The sequence below is a fragment of the Peromyscus maniculatus genome, chromosome 3 (assembly GCF_049852395.1).
Source record: "Peromyscus maniculatus bairdii isolate BWxNUB_F1_BW_parent chromosome 3, HU_Pman_BW_mat_3.1, whole genome shotgun sequence".
Classification (NCBI taxonomy): domain Eukaryota; kingdom Metazoa; phylum Chordata; class Mammalia; order Rodentia; family Cricetidae; genus Peromyscus; species Peromyscus maniculatus.
In genome coordinates this window covers 134,799,392-134,821,723 of record NC_134854.1, presented here as the reverse complement: position 1 = coordinate 134,821,723, position 22,332 = coordinate 134,799,392, and the positions used below count along the sequence as shown (strand labels likewise).

Here is a 22,332-nt window from a genome sequence, read left to right as displayed (position 1 = left end):
TTTAAAAGATTCTATATGTGAGGTCTTTGTGATGAATCGAGAGCATAAGCTAAGGGCTGTCCTTTAATTATGACACATAGAGTTGTTTCATGATAATGACTAGGAAGATAGAGGATGTGTACACAGACAAGAAGTGGTGGTGCGTGGAAGAGGACAGTTTCTCTTAAAATAAATATGTATTTTGGTCCTGTGAAGTTCACTAAGAGGTTCCATAAAGAGGTTGTGGGGGTTTTAGAAGAACAGAAAATGAGTCACAGTCATTTTGATGAACTTATTCATCAGCTCCCATAACTAGTCAAGCCACTTAATTTTTTTTAAGAACCAGTTATTTTATGTGTATGTCTGTGCACCACATGTATGTCTGGTACCCACAGAGGTCAAAAGAAGGGGTTTGACCCTCTGCAACTGGAATTACAGATGGTTGTGAGTTACTGTGTGGGTTCTGGTAACCAAACATGGATCCTCTGGAAGAGCAGCCAGTGCTGTTCATTGCTGAGCCACATCTGCAGCCCCCAGAACCACTTAAAATTGTAAGAGGAAAATTCAGGACATATAACTCAAATTCGTATTTTAGATTCTAGAGTGCTCCTTGCCAAATAGCAGATCTCCTAAGATAAGTGAAATGATGAGTGGGAACAATTTTATTAGTCATAATCTGTTGGCATCATTTATTTTCTCTGCAGCAGTTTTGGACTTCTTGAATCGGAGCCAGAGTGGTGGCTGCTATTTAGTTTTTGTTTCCAGCCTTGATTGTCAAGCAAGAAATCTGACTTTAAATACTGTGAATCTGAGCTTTTAGTACTTTAGGAGTAAAGTCATTAAGCCTTTCTAACTGTTAATTTGACTACTTAAGGGATTTTTGGACAAATCTTAAGTACAATCCTATATTTCCTGGTGGCTTAGGGGGAAAAAAAAAAAAACAAGGAAAATCTAGGAAAATGGCTGTGGTGGTTATCAACTAGATAAAACTGGAGTCACCTGGGAGATGAGCCTCTGGGAATGCCTGTGGGGATATTTTGATTGTATTGAGATGGGAAGACCTGCCCACTGTGAGTGGCACCTGGTTAAATACTAAATTAAAATTTTAAAATGATTTATTTTTATGTGTATGAGTATTTTGCCTGCATCTGTGTCTGTGCACCATGTATGTGTAATATCTTCAGAGGCCAGAAGTGGGCATCAGATCCTCTGGAACTGAAGTCACAGACAGTTGATAGCCACCATGTCAGTGGTGGGAATTGAACCTAGGTCCTCTAGAAGTGCAGCCTCTTCTCTTAAGCCTGACCCATTTCTCCAGCCCTTTGGATCTTAGATTTTATAAACAGTTCAAAGGGAGCTTAGCAGTATTCATTATTTGTTTGTTTCCCAGTTGTGAATGAGAAGTGACCAGCTGGTTCAAGCTCCTGGCACCTGAACTGTCTTGAATAAACCCTTCTTCCCTAAGTTGCTTTTGTCAGTATTTTTTCACAGCCACAGGAAAAGAAACCTAGATAATAAGCCTACACTTGACTTAAACTACCCTTGCCCAATAGCAGCTCCAGAATGATGATGATAGTGTTGACTATGCATTCTGAGAGCTGAAGAAGTAGATGAGGTGATTCTCTTTACATGCATGGAATAAAATAGGGTGTGAAAGAAATGATCTATTGTGTATCCTTCTGTGTAGACTCTCTTACCTGCTTCTAAAGAGATGGCTTTCTCTAGTAATCTTTATTTAACTTCTTTTTATTTTTTTTTATTTTTTATTTTTTTTGTAGCCCTCGCTGGCCTGGCACTATGTTGACCAGGCTGGCCTCAAACTCAGACATCCACCTGCCTGTCTCCCTAGTACTGTGATTAAAGGCATACTTTACCATGCCTGGCATCTAAAATCTTGATAGTTTATACATTTTTATTTTTGCTGATGTTTAATCTTTTCATTTGAAAAATCACTTTTCACAGAATTTCATCCATTTCTAAAGAGCTAAATTTTTTTTAGTAACCTTTATGCCCAGTTTATAATTTCTTGTGCTGAAAGTTTAGTCTTTTATTTTATGACTTACAGGTATTGTACAGCTTTCTGATTAGTTTCACTGGGAGTTTGTATTCACATAAATGTATTAGAATTAGATGCAGTCTCTGAAATGCCTTGCTATCCCTGCCAGTGTTCAAATGCAGGAATCCAGCTTCTTTTTTACTTGATGTGCTTCTTAACTCTGTGCTGTTTACCATGCTGAAGGATAGCTTTTTAGAAACAGGTGACGTTATTCATCTCATTGGATATTTTTCAAGATTTAAAATCTAGTTATTAGGGGCTGAAGAGATGGCTCACAATTAAGAGCAATTGCTGCTCTTGAAGAGGACCCAAGTTGGGTTTCCAGTACCTACATGGCAGCTCAAACAGTCTTTTAACTCCAGTTCTAAGAGATCTGATGCCCTCTTCTGGCCTCCTTGGGTACACATGTGGTGAACATTCAGACTTCCAGGTAAACACTTAAATACACCTTGTATCAATGTTTGCTTTGGGGGAAGGGAAAGACAGAGAGAGATTAGTCAGCTGCCCCGAAGCCCTCTGTGGTCTTTTCGTGGCAGCTTCAGCATTCAGTGCAGGTGATTCTGCTAATGATGATACTGAGCAGCTTTGTGCCTGCTCAAAGTTTGTCATGTGTAGATAATTCACCCACTCACAGTTCTTTTGAATTTCAGGTAAGAAGCATCAGAATGCATTTCAGCTTCTGGTGGATCAGGCCAAAAAAGGATACAAGAAAACTGGCAGAATGTCAAAAGCTACAGTAATGAGAAAAGATGTACCTGCAGAGAAGCTTTCGTCTGCAGTCACGGGTAAGACTTTCTAAAACAGAAGCACAGTGAATTTTATTACTTTTTTAAAAAACATTTATTTATTCATTTTGTATATGCACATGCATACATTTGTGCACATGTGAAAAAGTCACAGGACAACTTGTGGGAGTTGGTTCTGTCCTTCCACCCTGTGGGTTTCAGTGATCCAACTCAGGTTGTTAGGCTTGATAGCAAGTGCTTTTCCCCACTGAGCATCTTGTTGGTCCTCCTTCTTGTTTAATGTAAAATATATAAAACCACTGGAATTTACTGCAGTTATTCAGTATTTGAAATGGGGAAAAAGTATTTTTAGAAAGCTTAATGTAGCAGTTGTTGACTATAAAGTAGCTTATTGCTTGCTTTGGAAACAGTGGAAGAATGTGCTGAAGAGACGGACAGCCCCTGAAGTCTGCCTGCCTTATAGTTATGAAGCATCCCAAGCTCTGTAATTGTTTAAGTGTGAGGATGTTCTCATGGTGTGAGATATATTACTGAAGAGCCTAAGACAAAGAGCATTATTTTTGTTGCAGAACTCTGATGTTTACTTTGATGAAGTATTATGATGAAGAGTTTAAAGCTAATGCAGCTGCTATTCCAACAAATTCAGCGCATTACTTAGTTTTGATCCAGCTTTAAATTTGAGATTAATGATTTTTTGTTGCCAAGGCTTCTCCCATGAGCAAAACTGAATCATAATGGGGAAAGGAGCACAAAATAATTCTTTACTACTTTTCTTAGTTGTGACAAAATACAGATAACATATTTATTTTTAACAATTCATAGGTGCACAATTTATGGCTGTTAAGTGGTTTTATAGTACTGTTTAACCATCTATACCCCAAACCCTTTTAGCATCCCCAGTACAAACTATGTTGTGTATCACATCATCCCCTGCTCTCCCAAATAGTCCTGATAATCTCTGTTTTGTTTGTTTATGGATTTGCTTGCTTTGGGTACCTAATGCAAATAAAATTATACAATATCTGTCTTCCTGTGTTGGATTATTTTTTCTAAACATAATGCTTTTATTGTCTGTCAGTGTTGTAGCAAACATTAAAATTTCTTTATTCCTTATATGTGTATGCAACATTTCATCTATTAATTTATTATTATTATTATTATTATTATTATTATTATTATTATTTTGGTTTTTCGAGACAGGGTTTCTCTGTGTAGCTTTGCGCCTTTCCTGGAACTCACCTTGGAGACCAGGCTGGCCCCGAACTCACAGAGATCCGCCTGCCTCTGCTTCCCAAGTGCTGGGATTAAAGGCGTGTGCCACCACCGCCCGGCTCTATTAATTTATTGAGCTATTTTTTTTGCCTTCTTGACTATTGTGAATGATGTTTTTGTGTTCATTAGTTTTCAGATGTCTGTTCAAGACCCTTCTTTCAGTTCTTTTTTATTATGTGTCTGTTCTAGTTTCATTTCTATTGCTGTGATAAAATGCTCTGACCAAAAGAAAGTTTGGGGAGGAAAGAGTTTATTTAGCTTACAATCCCAGGTCACAGTCTATTATTGAGGGATGTCAGGGCCAGGAAGTTGAAGGTAGATCTGCTTGCTGTTCCAAACAGCATGACATTCAACCAAGAGACTCACTTGACTGTCAACGAAGTACAGCAGCAACCATAGAAAGTACTGCTTACTAACTGGCTCTCAGGCTAGTTTATACTCAGCCAGCTTTCTTATATAGTTCAGGCCTGCCTACCTAGGGATGTTACTACCTATAGTGGACTAGGTTCTCTTACACTAATTAACAGTTAAGACAGTCCTCTCACAGACATGCTCACAGGCCAATCTAATCTAGGGAATTTCTCAACTGGGGCTTTCCTTTATATGGTTCTAGGTTGTGTCAAATTGATAGTTAAGGTAACCAGACAGTGTCTAAAGGCCTAAGTGGAATTCCTGGTTCACATGGTAGTTCCATGTTCAGCCTTTTGAGAAACCAACAAATTGTGCTGCATAATGGCTGCATCATTTTACATCCCCACTGGCAGTGCATTCCAGTTCTCATTTCTCCACATTCTTTCAGCACTTGATAGGTTTCTTTGTTGTGGAAACCATCTTCTAGATGTGTGTTTCCTTGTGGTGGAGACCATCTATATTAGTCAGGTTCTTCAGAGGAACAGAACTGATAGAACACACACACACACACACACACACACACACACACACACACACACACACACACACGGTGGGGGGCATTAGCGGCTTACAGGTTGTGGTTTCTCTAGACTGACAATGACTGTCTCCTGATGGAAAGGCCAAGAATTCAGTAGTTGTTTAGTCTAACTAGTTCAACTAGTCTTCAGCCTGTGTTGGAATCCTGAAGAAGTAGATCCTAATGCTAGTTAGGAGTACCTCAGCAACAGGGTTGATGAACTTGTCAGAGAGAGTGAGGGCAAGCAGTCAAAAAGCAAAAACTTTGCATTTCTCTCTCTATATATAATGTAACCTGCCACCAGAAGGTGTAGCCCAGATTTAGGGTGTATCTTTGACCTCAGATGATCCAGTCAAGAAAATACCTCACCACTGTGCCCCAATACTTGGGTTTTAGTTGATTCCAAATGTAGTCAAGTTGACAACCACGGTAGCCATTATACCATCTTACTAAGGTGTGAAGTGATATATCATCATGATTTGATTTTCATTTTCCAAGAAGTAATGAAGTTGAGTGTCTTTTCACATACTTATTGGCCATCAGTTTTTTTGTTTTGGAATGTATTCAAGTCCTTTGCCTACTTATTAATAGGACTGTTTGGGTTTTGATTGAGTTTTAGGGATTTCTTACTGTGGATATGAGTCCCTCATTGTGCATATGTGATTTGCAAGTATTTGTAGACACCCTTTGTTGAGTCTTTTGCTTTCTTAATAGTACTTTTTTTTTCATGTATAAGGCTGCTTATCTTTTTATTACATTCAGCTTATTTATTTATTTTTTTTCATTTATTGCTTGTACTTTTGGTGTATAGTCTCTTGGCTTCAGAAGTTGATGTTGTTAGGCTACTGTGGGTGAACAGGGATGCCTAAGAGGCAAGATATGTGAAAGGTAAAGACAGATTGAAAAGATGGATTTAGTGTAGTGTCAACAGTGAGTGTAACTGATGGCCATTAGAGTAAACATTGAACTGCCCTGTTAATGAACAAGATGCATGGTTCTCAAAGGAGACCTAATTTGCTTTTGTTGCTTTTCTTAGAAGTCTGTTGTTTGAGCCTCACATTTGGGCTGTTTGGAGCCCTGCATTTCAAGGTTTAAGGGCAGACAGGAAGGAGAGCTGACTTTTAGTGCTCACAAATTGTAGGATGATATTTATCTTTGATGGAATTTTATCTTCCCTAAGCTAATGTAAGAGGGGAAGAGGAGAAGACTGTAGTCACCGCAAAATTAAGTTTGTTGTTAAGTTGAATTCATATTCCCTTACCTGCCAGTTTGACTGCATTCTCCCCCGACTGTTGAGTGATTGCATGGCCTGGGGGGAGGGGTTTCCTGGGTGATTGGTTCCCCTCCTCATCATATGTTTATAAGAGGAAGTTCTTGACCTTCTGGAAAGTCACTGGTTATTGCTCTTCCTCTCTCCCTGATGAATGGCAGAGGGTGTGGCTCTGCCTTGGTCATGGTGGTTTATTGGTATTCAGGTAACATTAGGAGCTTACACTGGTGGTGAATGCTGTCCTTCTGGATAACAAACATTGAGGGTCATTTCTGAAAGTCTTGAGTATATAAACCTGGGAAGGTGGTTTTGTTTTTAAAGACTTTGTCCTATTCAATGAATTTTCTCTGCCAACAAAATCTTAACAGTTGCATTTGTTTGTTTGTTCATTCATTCACTCACTCATTCATTCATTTTCTGAATTGTCAGGATAGCACAGATGAAAATCTCCATAATGTTGGCACACACTGTAAAAGGGAGAGTCCTAGGCAACAGACAGTCTGGCACAGCTTATATTTTTTGCTCTTTTATTTTCAGAGATTTGCTTATGCCTGTATGTCATATTCTTTCAAACTGCTCTGAGGTGTCCCTGTGTCTTTATCTTTATGAAAAGAAACTTTGAAAACAGAATATGACAAAGGATAGACAGAAATGTGACTTGTCAGATCAAATGACAAGATTCCTATGTCTGATTGGTTTTCCTTTTCCTTATAATGAATGGTTTGTTTAACAGATTTAGAAAAGTGTCCTTAGATGTTTGATCTCATGTGACAAATAGTATGATTACCTTATTAGTTGAGTCTGTTTTGTTAATTTGTCACTGTTCTTTGACTTTGAAGTATGCAATTATTCCTTAGTAATCTGCTAATAGAATGGTGAGGCATTTCCATCTCTGGTTTTAAAGAAAACTTTACTTTTAAAATGAATTAATCCTGGAAAACATAAATAATATAATTAATAGCAATAAAGTGAATTTTTTATTTTATAGTTTTAGAATCACTGTTCTTTTACTTCTATTTTTAAAGTAGAACTAGCAATATTGACTGTTAAAGAAAGACAGGGTATATATTTTAAGATCCTCCCTAATTTTTAAAACAGGTTTGTATTTCCTGTTAGGACAAGAAGATAATATGAACTTCTCGGATACGGTCTCAGTTACAAACCACTCTCCTCAGTCAGCACCGGACTCCCCAGGGCAGTCAGAGCCCGAGAGACGTGAGGATTCTTCTAGTTGTACTGATATTCTTCTCTCCTCAGAATCCGATTCATGCAATAGGTAAGGAATGTGTAGAAAGTGCTTCTTTTAAATTCCTGCTTCCTATGTTTTATTTTGGCTCACAGTTCTGAGGTATGGGCCCTCATGGGAAGAAAATCATGTTGGCAGGAATTTGATGCAGCTGGTTACGTGAATAGTTAGGAGAGGAGGAAGGACAAGTGCTGGGGCTCAGTCAGTTTCTCCTTTTCATAGAGTCCACACCCACATCCAGGGAATGGTCCTGGCCACTTCTGGGATGGGTCTTCTCATCTCAGTGAACCTAAGCAAGCTGTGCCTGGAGGCTTTTCTCCTAGATAGCTCTAGATCCTGTCAAGTTGACAGTCAGCACTAATCATATAGTGATTATATAGCCAATAGTTCTCACCCTTCCAAATGCTGTGACCCTTTAATACAGTCACTCATGCTGTGGTGACCCCCCAACATAAAATTATTTCATTGCTACTTCATAACTATAGTTTTGTTACTGTATGAATTGTAATATAAATATCTGATATGCAGGATGATGCCTGATATGTGACCCCCAAAGGGGTCGTGACCCACAGTCTGAGAACTGCTAATCTAGAGGATAGTTTCATGGTCCAAGTCAGTTCTCTTTCATTTCGGTTTATTTTTTGGGTCATCTTCATAGTGATAGCAAGCAGTGATGTGAGAGGGTAGTGTAGTGATCATAAAGTAACCTTGTTTTCTTTTTTCCCTAGAGTTGGTAGAGCAAACATGAAAGGCAATGAGGTTTTTCTTTTGTTTGTTTTTGTTTTCTTGTCAAGAAAACACATATGGGGCTGATCAGAAAGATAGTACACACAGGAAAGAGAAATTTTAACAGTTGCCTCAATGCATGGAATAGATTGGGAGAATTTTTAAAAATTAGATGTTTAGTGATGAGTATTTTCAAAATGTTAAATATATAATTTTTATTTCACTACTGGGTATTGAACCTACCTAGGGCCTTGCACATGGTAGGCAAATGCTTTACTGCTGAGCTATGTGGCTGGCCCTTTGAAAAATATTTTAAAAATATGATTGTATTAGTTACTTTTCTTTCTCTCTCTCTCTCTCTCTCTCTCTCTCTCTCTCTCTCTCTCTCTCTCTCTCTCTTTCTCTTTCTCTCTTTTTGAGACAATATCTCACTATATAGTCCTGGCTGGCCTCAAACTCACAGAGATCTGCTTGTCTCTACCTCCTGAGTGCTGGGGCCCTGAGTGAGAAGGAGCAGGACAGTAGCATTTAATCTCTTTCTTTTTCCTGAGTGGACACTAAACAATACAGCCCACACGTATTGCTTCTGCCTTTCCTGCCTTCTAATACAATGCTTTACATTCTAATCAAATCATGAGCCAGATAAACTCTTCCTTTCTCCTTAAGCTGCTTTTGTTAAGTATTTTGTCATAAGAAAAATAAGGAAGCTGGGTGTGGTGGCACATTCCTTTATCTTAGTACTCAGGACAGAGGAAGATAAAACCCTCCAGGCCAGCTTGATCTACATAGTGAGTTCTAAGCCAGCCACGGCTGCATAAGAACTAGGAGACAGATGGTCTCTTGGCCTAGTAGAAAAGGTAAAAAAAATATAGTTGAGGGAAAGGTAAAATAAACTTGTTGGTACCATGTGTTCATGTGCAAGTTAGCTTTCTGTTGTTGTAAGAAAATATTAGAAGCAATCAGCTTATAAAGAAGAAATGTTACTTTAATTCATTCAGCTAGGCATAGTGGTACATGCCTTTAATCCCAGCATTCACCCGAAGCAGAGGTTGGCGAATCTCTTGAGTTCAAGGCCAGCCTGGTCTACAAAGTGAATTCCAGGACAACTACACAGAGAAACCCTGTCTTGAAAAACAAAGAAAACAAAACCAACCAACCAACCAACCAACCAACCAACCAACCAACCAACACCTCATTCAGAGATTCCAATACATGATCAATTGGCTCTATTGCTTTGGCCCTGTGGTGAATTAGCACATTGCTGTGGGATGTTCTGTATGCTGTGAATATGTGTTGTTCTGATTGGTTGATAAATAAAATGCTGATTGGACAGTAGCCAGGCAGGAAGTATAGGCGGATAAGCAGATAAGGAGAATTCTGGGAAGTGAAAGGCTGAGTCAGGAGATGCCAGGCAGCCGTCCAGGGAGCAACATGTAATGGTACACAGGTAAAGCCATGGAACACATGCTGACATATAGATTAACAGAAATGGGCAGAGTTTAAGTGTAAGTGCTAGTAAGTAGTTAGCCTGAGCTAATGGCTGAGCAGTTATAAATAATATTAAGCCTTTGTGTGATTATTTAATAAGCAGGCCATGGGACTGTGGGGGCTTGGCGGGACCTGGAGAAACATTCGTCCTACAAATAATTAACAGAAATGGACTGAGTTTAAGTGTAAGAGCTAGTCAGTAGTTAGCCTGAGCTAATGGACAAGCAGTTTTAATTAATATAAGCCTCTGTGTGTTTACTTGGGTATGAATGTCTGTGGACCAGGTGGGACACAGAAAAACTTTCAGCTACAGCACATCATGGCAGGAACAGTGTATGATGGAATGAAACCACTCATCTCATATACAGGAATCAAAAGAGAAAGGAGGAATTGGGGAAGAAGGAGAGGCAACTGGGGCCTTCAATGGCACACCCTGGGTAACCCTTAAATGACCTAAGGAGCTTTCATGAGGTCACACCTCCTAAAGGTTCTACCATCCTCCAATAGCCCCAGTCTTGGGACTTGCTCTATAGCCATGTGATTTAGGAGACATTCAAGATCCAGACAACAGCAGAAAATGTTTATAGAAATACTTTACTCCGAAGTCCTGCTGTAACTCACTGCTTGTGGAAAGAGGTGAGCTGTCTTCTTGTACTTACAATCAGTCACATATTGTTCTGGGGCCACTCAGTAAGATATTGGGCCTCCTCTTTATGTACCTTCCTAGGGACCTAGATCCTGGGTACGATTATAATTCATAAATAGTTCTGTGGCCTCCTTAATACCTTCCTTTTGGTAAGGGTTCAATGGAGTTATCCTTATGAGATATTTGAGGAGAAAATGCTAGGATTGGCCTTTGGTCTGTTTGAAACAGGACCTGTAAATGATACTCATTCATTCAACATGTAGGTTTTTTGTGCAAGGCACTATTCTTAGATGCTGCAGTCTTGAGTGAGCCAAACATTCAGAAAAGTTTGCCTTTTCTTTTAAAGGTTCATTTTTATTTTATGTGAAAGAATGTTTTGTCTGTATGTATGTCTATGTACCACATGCATGCCTGGTGCTTTTGGAAGCCAGGAGAGGACAGTAACTTCCTGAAACTGGAGTTACAGATGGTTATGAGCCACCATATAGGTACTGGGAACCAAACCTGGGTCTTCTGCAAGAACAATTGTGATCTAACTGTTAAAAATAAAGTTAAACCTAAATTTATGCACGTTATAATTGGTTATATGTGTATGAGTGTATGTTTATACATACATACACATCCATGGCCCACTAAGAATAATAACTCCATTATTGTGCAGCAGGGTGTAATGTAGTATTAATGAGGTGTATTCATCATTGGATAGATGGTAGTTCTATATTTTCATTAAAAATAAGTTCTTTGCAGAATATACTTAACGAAGGTGTAACTTAAATCTACTTAATAAAGATAGAGACATTTTTGTTAGTGAACCATGTATCAGGGATTGCCTGTTACGTATAGTCATGTCATGTCCCTTAAAATAAGTGGAAGAAATTTCTTTTCTTTGAGACAGGGTCTTTCTGTGTAGTTTTGGCACTTGCTGTATAATCAGGCTGGCCTTGAACTCAGAGAGATCCACCTGCCTCTGCCTCCTGAGTGCTAGGATTAAAGGCATGAGCCACCCTGCCCAGGTAATGGAAGAGATTTCAAAGCAGTAATGGGTCATGACTGATTTGCTTGTGGCAAAGGGCTGTTGGTGTGATTTCGGCTGTCAGGTTTTCAGATGCTTTGTACTGCCTTTGGGTAGACACTCATCTGCAAGCTACATAGAAGATAGAAGATGGCTGGGATGGGTGAGTGAGGTGACTTAGTGGTTAAGAGCACTTGATCTTGTAGAGGACTTGAATTTGATTCCCAACACCCACATCAGGCAGCTCACAATTGCCTGTAACTCCAGTTCCAGTGTACCTTCCGGCCTCCATGGGTTACCTGTATACATCTGATGCACATTAATTCATGTAGACACACATATGTACACTAAATAAATAAATAAACAAACAAACAAGTAAATAAATACATCGTTAATAAAAGAAAACAATCCTAACAAGAAGATGCCTGAAAAATACCTAGGAGGAGCTCAATTGGCAGAATGGGTGAGTGCTTTAGATGAACTCCCTAGAGACTGCAGTCAGGTGTTTTTGATGCTGTACCACTACTGATAGTGCCTTAGAAAGCACGAGTTTGTGTGGGAAGACTCAAACCTTATAGGTGCTTAGCAAACATGAAGAGGTGGAGATGGACATATTTTAGGATACTTTAATCACTTTCAGTCATATGTTTACGCGTGTACAGAAATGGTATTGAAAACCAGTGTTGAGGCTTGAGAGACTGGGTCAGCCTTCAAGAGCCCTTGTTGTGCAATCATGGGGATTGTTGTTTGGACTGTAGAACCTGTGGTAGCAAACTGAAAATTGTGCAAATACCTGTAACTCTGGCTCCAAGGATCTGACATCTCTTCTGAAATCCACAGCAACTAGGGGTATGCATGCACACATAAATAAGTAAATAAAATTGATTTTTAAAAAACAACCCTTGGGGCTGGAGAGATGGCTTAGTGGTTAAGAGCACTGACTGCTTTCCTAGAGGACCTGTGTTCAATTCCTATCACCCACATGGCAGCTCATAACTGTTGGGGAATATTATTTTAAGGTGTGTTACTTGTGTTTATGTTGCATTTGTTTAACTCTGTGAAGCTGTGTTACTGTGCCTGTGTAAAACACCTGATGGTCTAATAAAGAGCTGAACGGCCAATGGCGAGGCAGGAGAAAGGATAGGTGGGGCTGGCAGGCAGAGAGAATATAGAGGAGGGGAAATCTGGGAAAAGGAAGAGGAGCTGGAAAAGGAGGAGGACTCCAGGGGCCAGCCACCCAGCTACACAGCAAGCCATGGAGAAAGTAAGATTTACAGAAGTAAGAGAAAAGGAAAAGCATGGAGACAAAAGGTAAACAGGATAATTTAAAGTTGAGAAAAGCAGGCAAGAAACAAGCCAAGCTAAGGCTAGGCATTCATATGTTATAAGCCTCCGTGTGTGAATTTATTTGGGAGCTGGGTGGCAGGCCCTCCAAAAGAGTAAAAACACATAACTGTCTATAACTAATTCCAGGGAATCTGACACCCTCACATAGACATACATGTAGGCAAAAATACTAATGCACATAAACATAAAAACTAGAAAAGAAACTAAAAAAAAAAAAAAAACAAAAACAAAAAATAAAACCCTTATTTACCTCAGTTTTAAAAGCACTCTCTGGATGTATATAAATTACAATTTCTAAGTGAGAGGAAAATGCAGTAGCTAAATTGGTCTCTATCCCCTCTTCCACTTGTCATATGATACAGTGTTTTGCCTTGCCATTAGCATTGTCTTGGACTTTGAAATGCAGCAGCCTTTGAATATAAAGAGGGTTTTTGACTTAGTTCAGACATAATTTTCTTCATTTAATTGGAAACCATGAAGTGATTTATAATGCAGGATGATGGTGGTCTGGCGTAAGGCTGTCCCAGAGTTCATACCAGTGTCATTTAGTCACTCCAGAACTTAAGTAGTCCAAGAGATGCCCATTTGACTAGTGTCATTATCACTGTAGAATTCAGGAGAAGAATTCAGAGTGGGAAGAGGCCATTTCACACTTCATTTCATAGTAAAATCAAAGCCTATCAAAAGTATGGGATTTTTATTTATTTTGTCTTTTTTATCTTTTATGTTATTCAGGCTCCAAAGGGAAGGGAGATGAGATACTGTAGTGACCTTGTTGCGATCTTCTGCACCTCTAAAACTGTGTCATCCTTTTCCTTTAGACACTATGGTTGGTTGGCAAGTGAATGGAATGTTCTCTACCACTTAGCCATTGCAGGTCATAAATAAACCTAGAACTCATTTATTTCATTTATAGTGAAATGTTTTTATCTTTATGTTTTGCATTTTTTATCAAATATTTTACTCTTTATGACCATTTTGTTGTATTCATTATATGCTTTTTTTTTAAGAATCTCTAGGTTATTACTTAGAAAAAGTAAGTTGTTTTTTTTATTTTTTCTCTGAGACAGGGTTTCTCTGTGTAGCCACGGCTATTCTGGAACTTACTCTGTAAACTGGGCTGGCCTTGAATTTAGAGATCCACCTGCCTCTGCCTCCTCGGTGCTGGGATTAAAGGTGTACAGCACCATTGCCTGGCTGAAAAAGTAGTTTTTAACTTGCAAGAGACACTCTCTTTTGGCATGGTTGGAGAACTAGGAAAAAGGGCTCCAGATTGTGCTACTGTAGCAGTATTCAGCTTCTTGATTTTGATGGTTGAATGGCTCTGGTTATTGTATGGACTGATTCTCAAGAAAGTCACACTGACATACTAAAGAACATTTGCAGCAATGCCCCAAATTAAAAAAAAAAAAAAAACTTTTAAAATTATATGTTATGTATGTATTGTGAAAAATAGAAAAGTTAAATTAAAGGAATAAAGTTTCATAATTTAGTTAGCTTGAAATATACTAGCACATTCATAAATACACCTTCCACAGATAGGCGCATGTGTAGATAAATGGATTCTTTATGTTTTAAGCCGTAGGACCATGGTATTTTTAATGTTTTTCTTTGTCAGGGAAATTTCATGTCGGTCTACTGTAAGGGGCAACCTGTAAATTGTCTTTCTTTGCAACCTTGCTGTCTCACACAGTACAGGGCTGACCATGTTGAGTGAAGAGGTTAGTTTCCTTTGTGCTAGAAGGATATTCAAGCTTATATAACATGGAAGATTGACACCTAAAAACAATCTTAAGATTCAATGTGTGTATACACTCGAAATAGTTGTTATGATAAAGTGTTCTTATTGCTGGTGTAACTTGTAAGTACTACTTTTAGCACGTACTTTGTTAATACTATATTGATCTTATTTTGCCAGCTTGAATATAGATGATAAACAGATTAATAAGAATGTCAGATTGTTATACAGTATTCCTTGCTAGATGAATTCCAGGAGTTCAAGAGACTTGTCCAAATTTCTGTAAATTAATTTATTATTCTCATTAATCAAGAAAAGGGTGCTTTTGTTTGATGATTCTTGGCAAACCATGGTCACTGCATTTTTATTGAAGGCTAAATTAGAAGCAAAGATGCTGTTGATTATGACCCTAGAGAAGAGAGACACTATCTTCATGAAGGAATGATTTGTAAATTATGCCATGCTTCTTCTTGGAAAGTCACACTGGCAGCAACTTGCTTTCTGTGGTTGAGCATTTCATATCTGTGTAACAGCACAGATAGATGTGATAGACTGTTAACAACTGGAAGATCTGGGCCTTGTAAGTTTGAAATCATTAAAATTTTAAGTCTTCTGAAAAAATTCATCCATTGTGAAATAATTTTTGGTTGTTACACTGTAAGTGAAATGCTGATTTTTCTACATCTAGGACACGTTCTAAAAAGGAAGTTACATGCTTTGAAAATTAACTTTAAAAGTAGTACCCATGAGTTTACATAGGATGATGAATATGATTTCATTTAATTTGGTCAGGCTGTGATCACAGCCTGCTGTGCATGGCTGTCTGAGCCAGTGTAATAAAGTGCATGGGCTGTTGGGACTTGTAATGCTTGTAAAGATTAACTAATGTCATGATTCTGTGGTCAGGTTTGTAGCCTGCTCTAAGAGTGGCTTCTCTTTTTGTATTAAGTTAGCATCTTTATGAAAGAAATTCTTCACAAGTATAGGCACAAGGTGCAGGGCCTGTGCCAAATAGCACTTAGCTATTGGTTTGTGTTTTCTAGTTTCGTAGAACTTCTCTTCACTTTCATTAATTTCTGAAAGAGCTATCTAGAAAACTTCAGAGCCAGAGTGGGGGGAAAAAAAACTAAAAAAACCTTATTACCACCTTTTAAAGAAAATGTTAGTTGTTAAATTCTAACTTCTCTTCTGAGGGAAATGGAAAATAATAGAGATAGCTTAAGGGAAAAAAAATGACATTGGGTCATTCATCTGAGGATGATGCTGTTCCCTGCTGTGGGATGTCATTCTGTATGCTGTGAATATGTGTTGCTCTGATTGGTTGGTAAATAAAACGCAGATTGGCCAGTAGTCAGGCAGGAAGTATAGGCAGGCAAGCAGATGGGGAGAATTCTTGGAAGAGGAAGGACAGAGTGAGGAATTGCCAGCCAGACACAGAGAAAGCAAGATGACAAGGCAGAACTGAGAAAAGATACCAAGCCATGTGGCTAATCATAGATAAGAATTATGGGTTAATTTAAGTGTAAGAGCTAGTCAGTAATAAGCCTGAGCTAATGGCCAAGCAGTTATAATTAATATAGGCCTCTGTGTATTTACTTGGGGGACGTGAGTGAAAGAGATTTGTCCTGACCACCACTGGCCAGTCGTCTGGGGACACAGGAAAACTTCCACCCACAGTTCCCATTGGCTATGCGTAAGGACAGGAGAGTCCATTGCTTAGTGAGGGGAACGGGAGCACTTTGTAAGTAGCCAGTGTACTCTCTCATAGCCAGAGGGTACATATAGGTGGGTTGTAGCTTGACAGTATGAGGTGTGGCTTTATTCAGGCCTTGCAGTACAGCCCAAGGCATGGACTGGGTACCCCTGATAATTGGGGTTGGTTAATACAGGAAAGCATGATTTTGAGATGAAAGGATCAGACTCCTGGAGTGTGTCCCTTGATGTTTCATACTGAAAAACTAATGGGTCTTTCAGGAGTTTCTGACTCAAGAATAATCCACAGCTTTTGAATTCCTGGTTATAGCCTCCTCAATAGTTGTGTTACATTGATCAAGACTACAGAATGGTGAAACCTTGTTCAGGAGGCAGTGAGCTGTGTGCACTTCAGTTGATGCTACTCTAGTACTGGTAGTGCCATAAGATGTGTAATCTTAGCTCCTTGGAGATGCAGAAATGCAGTGGCCAGGAGTCAGGTTAGTCAGGAAGTAAGTGGCAAGTCAGGTTTAACCCAACTGTTTGACTGTAGCGCCGTCAAGAAACCCAGCATTTTCCCTCTAAAGAGAAGTATGTACCGAGAGAGCAGACCTGACAGAGGACTTGGGTGGAAGTAAAGCACCCAACTTTCCTCTATATAAGGAGTGGGAAGTGAGGCAGGAAAGGGAAGACAGCATTTAGGGCGTGTGTCATCAAACCAGGTGCCATTGTCTGACTGAGGTTTCATCCTGGGGAATTAGTGCGTTGCAACAGTGAGGCCAGGCACACTGAAGGGATGGGGATAGGTACAAGGAGATCTGCTGAGTCTAGGTAGAGTTTTGGCTTTGGTACATTTTATGAGTACAGATGAGGCTTTTTAAGCCTTAGTCTCTACCTACAAAAAGGGAATAATAAATGTGGGGTTCCAGAGCTCCTTGTGTTCTGCAGCTGTCTCTGCGCACAGTTACCTTTGTGCCCAGAAGAGGAGCATAGAGATGCCTGTGGGCTGTTGAAAAAAATTATAGCATATTAGGCAACAGACAGATTACCCAGAAAGCTCTGCACCAAATAGACCCACAGGTGGGAAACAGAAAATGTGTTGATGAGAAACAGTGTGCTTTTTCATCTCATGTCATAATAAACCAAATACATAATAATTCATCATCAAACTGGAGTTTACCAGTGTGTAAACAAAACTGTCTTTACTTTAGGTAGATGAGCATCAATGTGGGACTAGGAGTTCTTTGATTGTCTGAGGATGGGGTTGTCTTTCCTTATTATCCTGCTTTCTTTCTTGAAGTGTTCTTGTTTTAACACATCTTGTCATTTTGGAAGGCTTTATTTTAATTCTATTTGTCTGTATTTAGTGTATTGTTTTTCTGCAGTCCTAGTTTTTAAGATAGAGACAGATTTCTCTGCTAGAATAGGGGATTACAAACAAATATGGCTAAAATATCCATGTAGTACTGGACTGGAATTGGAGTCATTAAAATGAAAACTTTACTTTGACTTCCTAGAGATGGAAATGGATAGGAAGAAATATTTAATAATTTGGTTAAGTAAATGAGCTAGCATATGCGCATATATTTGCTTGTCCTGTCAGATGTGAGGCTCCTCACAAGCATATCACAGTGTTAATCAGCACACCCAGTGTACGTGTGTTGGTTTTTATGATAATACTATTAGCCAGCAAAAGACACCAATGATCCTTGTAGAAATTGCTGTTTCTTGGACCAGTACTGGAATATGTAAGGTAAGCCTAGAGTGTTTTATCATGTAAGAAAGCAAGGAAAATCAAAAAGAAGGGAGAGCAGGGCAACAGAGAGGAAAAATGAACAGGATATCACAAACTTAGCAACTGGCAATATGTCTAGGGGATATAGGAACTGACAGCAGGAGTTCCCCATTGGCCGAAAATAGGACACTTTAGGCAGTAACATATTCATTATAGTATTGGATTAACCCAAAGCATAAAATAAATGTCTACATTCATTTCATGGTATTAAAAAATACAGTGGAAGAGAATAGAATACTGTGGATAGAAAGATTGCAAGTGATTGACTTGGATGCTTCCCATCAACAAGGTGCAAAGTAACAACCCCTGCGCCTTCAGAGAGGTCTATTCCTAAGGACCTTCTTCCAAAGAAGCAAGGGAGTTGTGTCCACAGTGGAGAAACCTGGAAAGCACCACCTGAGCCAAGTGATGTCATCATTAATAGGAGTGCAACGTTGATAGCATGTACTCTGTGAAATGTAAGGACCATTTTATCTCTGGGTTTCCTCCTCAAAACTCAACATCCCAAGTCACATTGCAGAGGGAGAGAGTCACTTAACCCCACTTGAGGGTCATTTTATAAAATGTTTGACCAATTTCCAGAATGTCAAGGCCATCAAAACTAAAGAATGTTTGAGAAAAAACTCAACATGGCAAATAAGTGTAATGTAGCCTGCATGGAATTCTGGGACAGAAAAATGATATTAGGTAAAGACTGAGAATGTGCTTCAGTTAGTAACAAAAATGGATAACTATTTACTTCATTTGATGGGAGCTAATATATTACCCTAATGTAGTATGTTAACAGTGGAAGAAATTAGAAAGTGTATGGAGCTTTCTGTACTTTGCAACTTTTCTGTGATTGTAAAACCACCCTTAAGTTAAAAGCATACTAATTTTAGTATTGAAGACTGAGCCCAGGGCCTTTTGCATTTTAGGCAGCTGCTCTACCACAGAGGCACACCTCCGGCATTTTACTTATTTTTCAGTTGTTAAAAGTTACTTTTTGGGCCGGGCGGTGGTGGCGCACACCTTTAATCCCAGCACTCGGGAGGCAGAGCCAGGCGGATCTCTGTGAGTTCGAGGCCAGCCTGGGCTACCAAGTGAGCTCCAGGAAAGGCGCAAAGCTACGCAGAGAAACCCTGTCTCGAAAATCCAAAAAATAAAAAAAATAAAAAAAAAAAGTTACTTTTTGTGTATGTATATGAGCGTGCAAATGTCCCAACATGTGTGGAGATCAGAGGACAATTTGCTGGAGTTCTTTTTATTCACTATGTTGGTTTCAGGAATTGAACTCTGGTTGCCAGTCTTGATGGTAGTCACTGCTATCCACTGAACCATTTCACCAAACCCAGGTTTTTGTTGTTTTCAATTGCCTTATGTAACACCTGTATGATCGGTATTGGTGTGAAAATATCCAGAGTACAGGAAAACTAAAGTCATCAAAACCAGTTTCTTCTGCGAGAAATTGAACACTGACTGCTTTAGGACTTTAGTGAATGTAGTTATTGAAATGTACTATTTTCCTTTCATTTGATTGTTTTTGTTTTGAGACATGATCTATAGCCCAGGCTCTCCTGGAGCTCATTGTTCTTTCTGCCTTAGCCTCCAAAGTTCTAGTATTAGAAGTGTGTCCCATCATGTCTGGAACTTTCCTTTTATTTAATATTATATATGTGTGTACACACATATACATAGTTGTATAAATCAGTAAAATCTTGTCTGAACAGTCTGTAAAATGCATTTTTGTTTTAAATTTAGGACATAGCATGAGAAAATAATTACACTTAAAAATTACTTTTACTATCTTTTGCTAGAACTTTGAATTTTCACACAGTGATTGTAAGCATTGCAGCTTGGATGGGAAGGTATCCTGGCAGTTGGGAGCCAAGGAATACCAAAGTCACACTGCACAACAAACCTCACACAAGAGATTTATCGGGAGGGAAAAAACTAGGAGGGTGGCTGCCTCTGCTGGGTGAGAAACAACGGGGAACTGAGCAGAAGCAAAGCTTATGTAGAGTTTCTTGGTGGTGGTGGGGGGGGTCGGCGGGGATGGAACTTTTTGGAGATTAGTGGGCTTTCAAGTCCAGAGCCTGGGCTTTTTCCTCTGTAGGGTGGGGGCAGGGGCCTGCTGTTAGGGCAGTTCTGTGGGTGGAACCTCGCAGTTGGAGGCCCTTGGGGGAGGGGCTTACAGGGATTTCACTCTATAGGAAATGTTGCTTGGCCTTTATGTTTTCATCCTAACAGAAAACATGCAGGCTGCACAGTGTGTTTCACCCTTTTCCGTTACCATCTTTATTAGTGTATGTGTACTTGTAACAGTGCTTTGAGTGGTGACTCTCAGGAATTGTGTGAAAGTAAAGAAGGTTTGATGTGTTCTCCAGTGCTCCTTGCCTAAGGATATGTCCAGTAAATAAAAGGGGTTTCTCCTCTCAGGGAGGCCACACTGGTAACTTTAAAAAAATTGCTATTGTTTCCTTTGGATAATCTGATTGTGCTAGATAATTTTATGTTAACTTGACACAAACTAAAGTCATCTGAGAGAAGGAACCCTGTAAGAAAATGACTGTCTAAGATTGAGCTGCGGGCAAGTCTGTAGGGCATTTTCTTAATTAGTGATTGATGGGGGAAGGCCCAGCCTGTTGTTGGTGATGCTATTCCTTGGCTGATGGTCCTAGGTTTTATAAGAAAGCAGGCTGAGCAAGCCCTGAGAAACAAGCCAGTAAGCAGCGCCCCTCCATGGCCTCTGCATCAGCTCCTGCTTCCTGCCTCCAGGTTCCTTTCTTGCTTGAGTTCCTGCCCTCATAAAACCAGAAATAAGAGTTTTCTCCATGGGGAGCAAGGCAGTAAGCAACTGGTATGAGGAGTAGGGTCCCAAAAGCCAGCAGAAGAGTCAGAGACAGCCCCTGCTCCCACTGTTAGGAGTCCCACAAGAAGACCAAGCTACGCAACTGCGGTACATATGCAGAGGGCCTAGGTCAGTCCCATGAAGGCTCCATGGTTGTTGGTTCAGTCTCTGTTGAGTCCCTATGAGCCAGGTTAGTTGGTTCTGAGGGTTTTCTTGTGTTGGAGACCCTTCTGGCTCCTACAATCCTTCTCTTCCTCAGGATTCCCCAAGCTCCACCTAATGTGGAGTCTCTACATCTGTTTTTATCAGTTCCTGGAAGAAGCCTCTCTGATGACAGTTGTGCTAGGCAACAATCTGTTAATATAATAGAATATCATTAGGCATCATTACATTGACTTTTTTTTTTTTTGCCAGTTGTGTTTGTTAGAATTCCTAGCCACTCCCCCAGCTACATGACCACACATGTGCTGTCCAGTAGCCAGGCAAGATGCTTAGACATCCCAGGGCCTTATGTCCTACATAATCTATGTGCTGCATGATCATACAATCTATGTGCATGAGTGGTGTAGCTATGTAAGCCCATATGCACATGTGCAGGGGGAACCTATGAAAAGCGGGTTCCACCTATCCCTCCCCTCTCTTCCTGCACAATCATTCCATTCCATAAGCCTATGCACACCCCTTCTGTTCCCTTCCCCTAATAAACTGTTATAGTGGGTTTTGTTGTACCTCATGGCTTTTCTCACACGGTAAACAGTGTCGCTTAATGAATAACATTGTGCCACTTAATAAATAACAGTGTTTGATTTTATCCTAGGTGTCTGGGCTATCCAAGAGACCAAAGTTCAATACTGAACTTTTAAAGTATTAGAATTTATAAGACTGTAGGACTCTTTATGTTTGTAAAATGTTTTATATTGTAATGTTTATATTAATGTATGATCTTAGGGATAAACAAGAAAAGGAAAAGTTGTGGCTTTACAGTGATGCATTTATATATCCAATTGACAAAGAGTTAATTGTATCGGATAGTTTTATGTCAGCTTGATACAAAGTGGAGTCATTTGAGAGAATGGCACCTCAATAAGAATGCCTTCATAGATTGGGCTGTAGGCAAGCCTATGGGGTATTTTCTTAATTAGTAATTGATGGGGAGGTCCTAGCCCATTTTTGGTGGTACCATCCCTGAGCCTGTGGTCCAGGATTCTATAAGAAAGCAGGCTAAGCAAGCCTTGGGGAGCAAGCTCTGTGGCCTCTGCATCAGCTCCTGCCTCCATGTTCCTTCCCTGCTTGGGCTCCTGCTCTCACCGCTTTTGATGATGGACTATTTATATGGAAGTGTGAGTGAAATAAACTTTTTCCTCTCCAACTTTCTTTTGGTTATGGTGTTTTATCACAGAAATGATAACCCTAAACCCTAAGGTATTAATGAACTTTTTATGATAGTTTTGTTGATATTTGTAATAAATTATTGACTTGCTTGCTTTCTCATTAATCCCAGGTAGCAGATCTTAATGGTTGTTCGAATCCATGAATTGCCATGTCATAATGATCCTCTGTG

The 22,332-nt window shown here is 39.5% G+C and overlaps 1 protein-coding gene across 42 annotated transcripts in view; it reads left to right on the top strand.

Annotated features, from left to right (window-relative positions):
• The window catches only part of Rad18 (RAD18 E3 ubiquitin protein ligase), an 88,289-nt gene that overhangs the window by 47,015 nt on the left and 18,942 nt on the right, over window positions 1-22,332 (top strand). For 25 of the 42 annotated variants that reach the window (XM_076567517.1, XM_015987403.3, XM_076567539.1 and 22 more), the window contains 2 exons: window positions 2,686-2,820; window positions 7,368-7,527. In XM_076567517.1, the coding sequence (XP_076423632.1) occupies window positions 2,686-2,820; window positions 7,368-7,527 (295 nt within the window). Of the gene's footprint in view, window positions 1-2,685; window positions 2,821-7,349; window positions 7,528-22,332 lie in introns of all 42 variants that reach the window. The other 17 variants (XM_076567534.1, XM_042273784.2, XM_042273785.2 and 14 more) reach the window with 1 other exon arrangement.